This window comes from Musa acuminata, chromosome BXJ3-8 (assembly GCF_036884655.1).
Source record: "Musa acuminata AAA Group cultivar baxijiao chromosome BXJ3-8, Cavendish_Baxijiao_AAA, whole genome shotgun sequence".
Taxonomy (NCBI): domain Eukaryota; kingdom Viridiplantae; phylum Streptophyta; class Magnoliopsida; order Zingiberales; family Musaceae; genus Musa; species Musa acuminata.
This window is the reverse complement of record NC_088356.1, coordinates 8,304,593-8,312,981: the sequence shown is the minus strand read 5'-3', so window position 1 is coordinate 8,312,981 and position 8,389 is coordinate 8,304,593. Positions and strand designations below refer to the sequence as shown.

The 8,389-nt window shown below is 34.9% G+C and overlaps 1 protein-coding gene across 1 annotated transcript; it reads left to right on the top strand.

The window, feature by feature from the left end:
• Nucleotides 1-664: 664 nt before the first annotated feature.
• On the top strand, nucleotides 665-5,607 carry LOC135645735 (protein PAIR1-like). Its single transcript, XM_065164390.1, has 12 exons — nucleotides 665-857; nucleotides 949-1,099; nucleotides 2,778-2,931; nucleotides 3,210-3,344; nucleotides 3,559-3,611; nucleotides 3,687-3,878; nucleotides 4,111-4,173; nucleotides 4,275-4,337; nucleotides 4,445-4,503; nucleotides 4,899-5,037; nucleotides 5,408-5,489; nucleotides 5,591-5,607. Exons 1-12 carry the CDS (start codon nucleotides 799-801, stop codon nucleotides 5,605-5,607), a joined length of 1,167 nt encoding a protein of 388 aa, XP_065020462.1. The 5' UTR covers nucleotides 665-798.
• The last annotated feature ends 2,782 nt before the right edge of the window (nucleotides 5,608-8,389 follow it).

The following is an 8,389-nucleotide window of genomic DNA, read 5'->3' as shown; positions in this document are numbered from 1 at the left end:
ATTATATAAATAATAAATTTTACTTCTGAATTAGAGAATTCCTAGATACTACTTACAAATTATTACATACGTATTATTCATTTATAAATGTTTTAAGTATCTATATGCACATCAAAACAACTATAAGAACATGATCAAAAGTCAGTAGGAGAAAATAATAATACTCTTATGTTTCTTGAAATTAAAGTTCAACTCGCTTCAACGAGTTTTGTATAGATAAAACTCTAAGAGAATTAGTTAAGCATTTCTCAAAAATATTTGAACCCTGAGGAACAAGAAATCATGCACACAATAATGTGAGCATGTTTTATTTCCAGCCACATTATTATAACAAAGCCAATGCAGGTGCTAAAATTTGATATATAATCACAGTATCAAAATTGATATTTTCTAAAAATGATATTAATCTGGATGGAGCTGCTACAAAAAATGTGCTAATCATGATTAACTAGACATTAAATTGTATTAAAAAGAATAATTTTCTGAAGGAAATAAAAAGGGGTTGATATGATTACGACCAACGGAATATTGGCTATAACTGTAACGAGAATCTCTTTGAAGGGCAAATTAGGAATCGAACTAAAAAAATTCAAATCACGCGGCTATAAATAAGAGTTCACCAACCCGCCTCCCCACCGGATCATTCGTGCTCGCTTTTCTCTAACAGACAACGAAGCCTTCGCCGACCTCCCGAAGCTCTAGGGTTCTTCGTCCTTGAAATCGATCTCTTTGTAGATTTCGGTGGGTCGGATCTAGGATTAGGGCTCACGGCGATCCAGATCGCGCGAGGAGGAACAGATGAAGCTAAGGATCAACAAAGCCTGCGATCTGGGCTCCATCTCTGTTCTTCCTCCGAGGTTTTCAGACCATTTTCTTTCTTTGTCCCTTTTACCTCGCTTGATCTTGATTTTTCCCCTCTATATGAGTTATTTGGTCGATCTTTCTTAGGAGATCGGGCGGAATGAGCTCTGGAGGCGATGGACTGGGGAGGAGCCAGGCGTCTCAGATCCGTTCCCAATCGCAGCAGTCGTTCTCCCAGGGCATCTCTCTGTCGCAGCTCTCCCAGAGCTCGTTTGAGGAGCCTCTGGTCAACGATCAGGTATTGAGCTCCATTTCTGCTCGTCAATGTGCAGGATTATTACCTAGATTGCTGGATGTCGTTTTATAGTTCTGTTTTTGAGTAGATTAAATCTAGAATCCTTTTATTTAGGTCAGGATCTGAAGAATCAGCGGTTGTCATAGACAATCTGGCTTGATCGTTCCTGTGCTCAAGTTTCTTTAGACCGTCTTACCCTATGTAATGGTGTAGGCTCATTCGTGTTTCTCCCGAGTGCCAAACGGCTTCTCTGTTATCTTAAATGTAATTGATGGTCAAGTTTCCATGTAGATACATCATAAGTAGATTTGACACCTTAAAAACAGAGGAAGATTGCAAGTAAATCCATGATTAATGTCTAAGGGATAGCATTGTCAATTGATATAATAAACTGAATCTGATAATATGGAAATTGAGGTGCATATCTGTAAAACTAGCTTAAATCATCTCGTCCGCTTATGAGTTGATCATTCTTAGCTGAATCAATTGATATAGTCGCAGTTTTCTAATGCATCTGATGTCTGATAAATTTGCAACAGATACAACCTATCGAAAAGTTCAACATCTGGTGCAGGAAATCATGCATAGATAATTATACACTCATTTATGCAGGATAGCTATGCGGATCTGTTAGATTTTATTTTATAGTGGCTCCACGTTAGTTGGATACAGATAATTAATTATGATAGCATGGTGCTGATGGCCAATATTAAAAGGTGTAATTTGTTTTAACGTAGTGTATGACTTTGTTGCAGAATGGGGTCCATCATGGTTCTGCATCGGGTTCAATAACCATGTCACATTTTTGAAAATTTAGCAGAAATCGTTCTATAAGTTTTTTTTAAAAAGCTATCATAACACAACAGCTCAGCGAATACTTCGCCTGACAAAAAGATCATATAAATTGTTTTGTTTGCAATACTTCTTCCTATCTGCTTATGCATTTCCTGCTTCACTTACCCATGTGGTGAGAAGTGCAACATAAGCTGATGTGGGCTTCCTCATTGCCTCTCAGGACAGGTGATGTGCGTAATGTTGCATTCATTTTTTTTAACACTCTTCATTATATTATATGATAATCTACTTCCTGTGAAGATGCTATGCTTCAATTCTGGATATACTGATCTTTATGCATCTAATAGTTCATGCATCATTCCTTTGAGGAAAAAAGACCCTCAACTTGTCACATATATTTTCATCTGGTGTCTACTTTTGGTTTAACTTCTGTCAAAGAGTAAAAAATTCTCTCTAAAGGAAGAGAAAATAATTGGCTCATGTTGTTTACTGTCTACTTCTGGTTAAATTTCTTCTGGGCTAGAAATTTGCATCTAGAGAAAATAATCTCTAACTTGTTGCATGCTTAGAAGAAATATGTCACATGCTGTCCTTGATCGTTGTTAATTTAATTTTTTTTATCTGGAGATAGAAATGTGATTCTCAAGAAAATATAACTCAGTAGAATTTGAAAATTCATCAAGAATTAAAAAAGAAAAGGAAATCATTTTAACTAAAAATAAATCATTCTGTTCTAACTCTTTGGTCAACAACTTATACAATGGTCTTATGCTTCTGCATAATTATTTTGAATATTTTGCTCTCCTAACATGAAGAGCTTTCTAATATATAATTTTTCATATGCTGTTTTATGTCTTGTGTCTAAGTCTCTTTTTTCCTGCAATAGAGATTTGGTTCTCAAGAAAAAGATAACTCATTAAGAAAGATCTCGTCATTGGCACCGATCGCACTAACAAGAGAAGAATCTCAGCTACAGCTCACAAGAGCATCTAGCAATGTTATGCACCGATGGAATGCAGCCTCGATGTCAGATAATAGATGTAAGTTAGGTTTATCCATAGCTGTTGCTGCTTAAGTACTGTTTATGTCAAAGTTTCTGGTGATACCTAAGGTATAATTCTGGCAACTGATGTGCTACCACATTCAAAGCAAAGCGTTAAGTTCGATAGATATATAATATGGTTTTTGATGACTGAAGTTTAAATCAAAAGAATTATTAAATACTATATAAGTAGTCATATTTCAGAGGCAAATTCATATAAAGTAATTGCAACTCAGGATTTATGCAGGGAATATCTTACTACTAACTCTCAAACAGTTCAGGTCAGTGAAGAACTTGAACACAAACTTCGACACATTGAAAGCTCAATCAATAGGGTTGGAATGATCCTGGATTCTGTTCAAAGTGATGTTATGCAAGTAAACAGAGCGGCAAAAGAATTATCATTAGAAGGTAAGCCTCAGTGGTGGACTTTTCCTAATGTTTAAATCAAGCAGAACAAATATATATTCACTTTAATTTTTTGGTAAAATTGTTAACATAAGTGTTAGTCTCACAGGATTTCTGATTCACATCCCATGGTCTAAAATTTTATTGCATGTGCATAATTGACTGCATAAATAGATACCATGATCTGTATAATCTCTTCATTGGTGTTTCTCTTCAGTGGAAGGGATAAGGCAAAAAGTAAGTCTTCTTGAAAACTCCATGCAACAAATGGTAAGTTAATTTTTTATTTAGTGATTTTTCTTGAAATTACAAAGATCAATGAACTAGCACAAAACCTGATGACAGGTGAAGTGGGAAGATGATATCAAAGCTTTTATTGGTGGAAGCCTCACTTCCATTTCTGATCAGCTGATCAAAATCTCCAGTTCTGGCAAAGTAAATGAGATTGCCTCAGCAGTTGCAACTTTGCAAGAGCAGATGTTTTCACGTTTAGCACGACTCGAGTGTGAAGTTTGTAGGTTTTTTTCTGAAAAGGAGGTAGGCCTGTCATGTCTCGGACATTATCTGCATGGAAATGTTGTTGCTGTTTGCATATGAAAATTTTTGCTAATATGTTGATGATTCTGGATACTAGTCCAGCATCTTTGCTTTCTTTTCTGTCATTTTGGACTTTTCTTCATTTGCCAAGAAGCATATGCAAAAACATTATTAGCATCTAAGTGTTAGTACCCACACAATATCTCTTACCTTGATTCTTGATACCATCCAGGTAAGGGAAAGTGGCATTAAGTCCTCTAATAACCAACATTCAGTTAAATTCCAGTCACCTATGGTAAGTTTGCTCATGAATTATAATTTTAACATAAATCTGATATGGACCTAAGTGTTAGTACCCACACAATATCTCTTACCTTGATTCTTGATACCATCCAGGTAAGGGAAAGTGGCATTAAGTCCTCTAATAACCAACATTCAGTTAAATTCCAGTCACCTATGGTAAGTTTGCTCATGAATTATAATTTTAACATAAATCTGATATGGATCTGTATACTGTACTCTGAATTTTGTGTTTCTTGCCTCTTTATCTTATATTTTGTCTGCAGAGCGGAAATTATATGGATATAAAAGAGTCTCTGGAGGGCAATATAGAAGAAAAAAAAGTGTATGTTACAGTCATCTGTTTTTGTTCTATCACATTCATTACCGTTATAATCTAAACTCACTTATTAGGAGGAATAAATTTCTGAAAGAATTATTGCTTAGATAATGGTGTCAAACTGCAATCTTTGGTGTTAATCGTCCATCTAAAAGTTACAATAAGTTTTCAGATACATTATAGAAAGAGGATTTTTTGCAATTTGACCACTGTTTTGACTAAATTATAGCAGATGTTTAGGAAATGTGGATCAGCAGATTACTAATGCTTTTACCTTTGTGGTATTCCAAATATTCTTTTGAGGGTAGTATTGCAAATGTTTATTTCACACTACAGATTCTGAAAATTTATGTGCTCATTATTACATTTTTCTGTATTAATCAAAATTTTGTTGATATCAGTTCTGCTGCACCACTGATGAGCAACAAGCAAAGGTCTCCACCTTTTAAGAAAGAAGGAAAGCTAGAGTCATTTAAATCAAAGCTGACTGAACCAAAGCATACTGTGAAACACAAACACATAATTCCTCATACAAAGCAGGTGATTTTTTTAAAGCTTGCTGCTTTTACAATAAAGTAAAATTTATGCTTGGGCTAATGCACTTTTACATAAAGTTCAATTTATGCTTGGAGTAATGCACTTGTTTCTGAACATGAAGACTGATCTTATCAGGACATTCTATATATTCTTGGTACCCTACATAATGTTACAAATTGTATGCTCCTCAGTTCAACATAGTGATGTAACAGTTCGAAGACATCTCAAAATTGTGCTGTTTAGAACTTGAAAAAGCATAGGGCCTATACTGAGTAACTGGGTCAAGACCTTATCTTTGGCTGTAAAATTCTTCCTGATTTGTTGTTTGTGTTTATGTATCACATGATAGTAATAATTGTCCATGGTGATGCAGGAAGAATTTGTTAGAGTAATCGTTGATTTAGATGAAGAAAGTGATGGAGGCATCTCATGCCTTATAGTGAACAAAGGAACAGGTAACTTAAGCAACTTCAAGTAACATAGATAAAAAGTAGCTTCATAATATTTGGAATAAGGAAATCTTGAAAACTTCTTTTTCCTTATTGGACTAAAACAGGATTAACAAGAGTGTAGATCTATTAGTTGGATCTTATTTTTTGTAACATTCAAGAGTTAACCTTCTACCCAGCTTTATTATATCTTCTCTTTAAAAGTGAAGTTATGAAACAAAAAAAAAAGAAACAGGTTTTTTGTCATCATGATGCACACTAATTCCTAAGAAGAGTCATCATGAGGTACACTGATGTGATTCCAGCATATATATTAACCAAAAAGCAATTCTAAGTAAGATGAAATCACAAAGTTTGGTTTCGTCTCGTGAATCTTGATATTATACAAGAAAAATTTATCAAATTTAGGCCATAATTAGATTGGGCATCTGTTGTTACATTGATATCTTTAATTTTTTTAGCAAGTAAAGCAATATCCAAATGTGATTACAGCCTCCAGCATACGTGTTAACCAAAAAGAAAATTCGTGTAAGGACAATCACAGTCTCATCCATCATGATTGGAGGAGTGAGAAAAACAGATCCAATTTTCTGTTATAATTAGACTGAAAGCATGTTGTTAAATTAGTATCTTTAGCTTATCAGTAAAAAAAATGCAAAGGTGATTAAACAAACATGAAAACTAAAAAGAAAATTTCAGTATAGACAACCACGAAGTTGGGTCCTATCTCATGCTTCATGATGCATTCATGATAAATAGAATTAATTAGGCTGCTTTCTATCATTAGTATCTTTTTCTTTAGTAAGACAACTATTCCAAAAATTGCAAAAGAAACAAAACACTTGATAACTTCCTTTTGCATTAAGAACAAGCAGATATTGATGTACATAGATCGCATCCACACTAGTGGAGCAAAATATAAATAGTATTTCTTAGTTACCACTGGTCTTATTTCAGGGAAGAAGAGTAGCTTTATGGAGGAAGTTCAGGAAGACACTCTGCGAATTCTAAGGAAAGCAAGGATGAAAAAAAGAAGACAGATGAATTCAATAATTGTTGTTTAAGGTGAGACACCATGTGCTTGTCCTTTGGTAAACCACCAGCCATATTAAGAGCATTATGATGCTTTCACTGTAGGTTACGCAAGTAAGATCGTCTGTTTCAGTTGCCATACAACCAAAAAAAGATCAATTAGTACAGTCACTTTTCTTATCTAGTTCAAATCTTATCAGAGCATTCCTGCCAGCTCAAGCCATGCCATCATTGTTTTATCTTGTGCTTGATAAATTTGGCTTCTAGAACCAGAAGCATGATTGTCTCTAAGAAGTTAATAATATGTTGTTACTATAATAAAACTTAAATCTGGGCAGCTTAACTCATTATTTTGTCAAATCTCATTATATGAATAGGTGAATTTTTCTCCATTTACATTTCACTAAAGAAAAGGACGAAAGAGGACATTGTTTCATTGATACATGTAACTCTATCTTTTATTTTAATTTTCCATTAAAGCCTTTCGAGCTTTCATGTTCAAATGTATCAAAGAAATATAACAAATACACAGAAATTAAGGTGTAAATGTATATAATTCATCTTCTGTTATCAATGTTGTTTTTTCTCATATTTCCTGTGGACGCATCTGTTCATATTTTGATCTTTTAGCATATGCATTGTTTTAAAACAAGAGACCTTTTTCATCTTCTTATAAGAAAATTGTCTAATAATTTGGGCAACAAATATCAAGAATTAATGTAAGAAAGGTCTATCTGAGCCTCTAGTTGGATGACAGTAAGAGTCTTGACCACAAGTTACCCCACACAAACAGTATCTGTTCAGCAGCATAGAAGACCTTGATAGATTTTGATCATTGTGCTGATTGATAGATCCAACCTTGTTGCTTTCCGCTTTCTTTTGCTGGACAGAAGATTATGAAGGTATGTACATTATAATTTTGCTTTTAACTATTTTTCTCTTCATGCTTTGCAATTAATTCCAACAGTATTCTGCTGCTGTTAATTTTATTAGGTATCCAGTTATCCTTTTTTTTTTGCTGCGCGAGGTGATTTAATTGACACTAGATTCTTGAGGTTCTAGTGATATCCAGTTATCTTTTTTTTTTCCTTTTTTTTTGCTCCTCGTGTGATAGCCTGTAGGCTTTCCTCTTGTGCTGGCATTCAGCCATCAGAAGCCCCAAATTTGGCACCCAATTTATATGAAGGATTGTGAGTGGGGAGCATCCATCAAAATTCCTGCCGTCATGGCGAAGTGCTCAACCGGCCACTTGCACAAGAGCTAAGAGCCAGAATGGGAAAGCGCAGGACATTTTGTGAAAGTTGAGTCCTCCCATCACCCTCATATCGAACTCTGGATTCCTTTCCCTTTTTACCTTCCATCACCTCACCGCACAAAAAGCAAAGGGAGGGAGCAACTAGTGTTAGAGAGGTAGCCCTAGAAAATTTATCAAAGGGTAATTTTGACAACCCAACAAAGACAATAAAGCGGAAAGAATAAAAACGACAAGAACACTAAATTTACGTGGTTTGGTCAATTAACTTTGACCTACATCCACGGACGAAAGAGGAGCAAATCACTATTATAAAAGAGGGACTATTACAAATGCATTAGGAAGATATTCCTATGCCATAAAACACCCGAAAATACTAAACAAGAAAAACCCAAACTATAAACTCAAACTATTTAACTGAGTGTGGACTTAAACCCAAAGCAAACACTTAGGTTTTTCTTGTGGTGCCACTTGTGGTGCCTCTGACTTCAAAGCTCAGGCCTTTATTTATAGTTCCAATAGGAGATAACAAGCCTGATTTTCCCGATGTGGGACTATGAGACTTGTCAAACTAACAAATCTCCACCTTGGCATGTCCCAACAAAATTTGCTCCACCTTCTT

Bases quoted from the DNA above. Each gene is read 5' to 3' on its own strand.
- LOC135645735 (XM_065164390.1), top strand. From the start codon at position 799: ATGAAGCTAAGGATCAACAAAGCCTGCGATCTGGGCTCCATCTCTGTT. The intron at 3,612-3,686 runs GTAAGTTAATTT...ACCTGATGACAG, and splicing joins AAAACTCCATGCAACAAATG to GTGAAGTGGGAAGATGATAT. The intron at 3,879-4,110 runs GTAGGCCTGTCA...GATACCATCCAG, and splicing joins GGTTTTTTTCTGAAAAGGAG to GTAAGGGAAAGTGGCATTAA.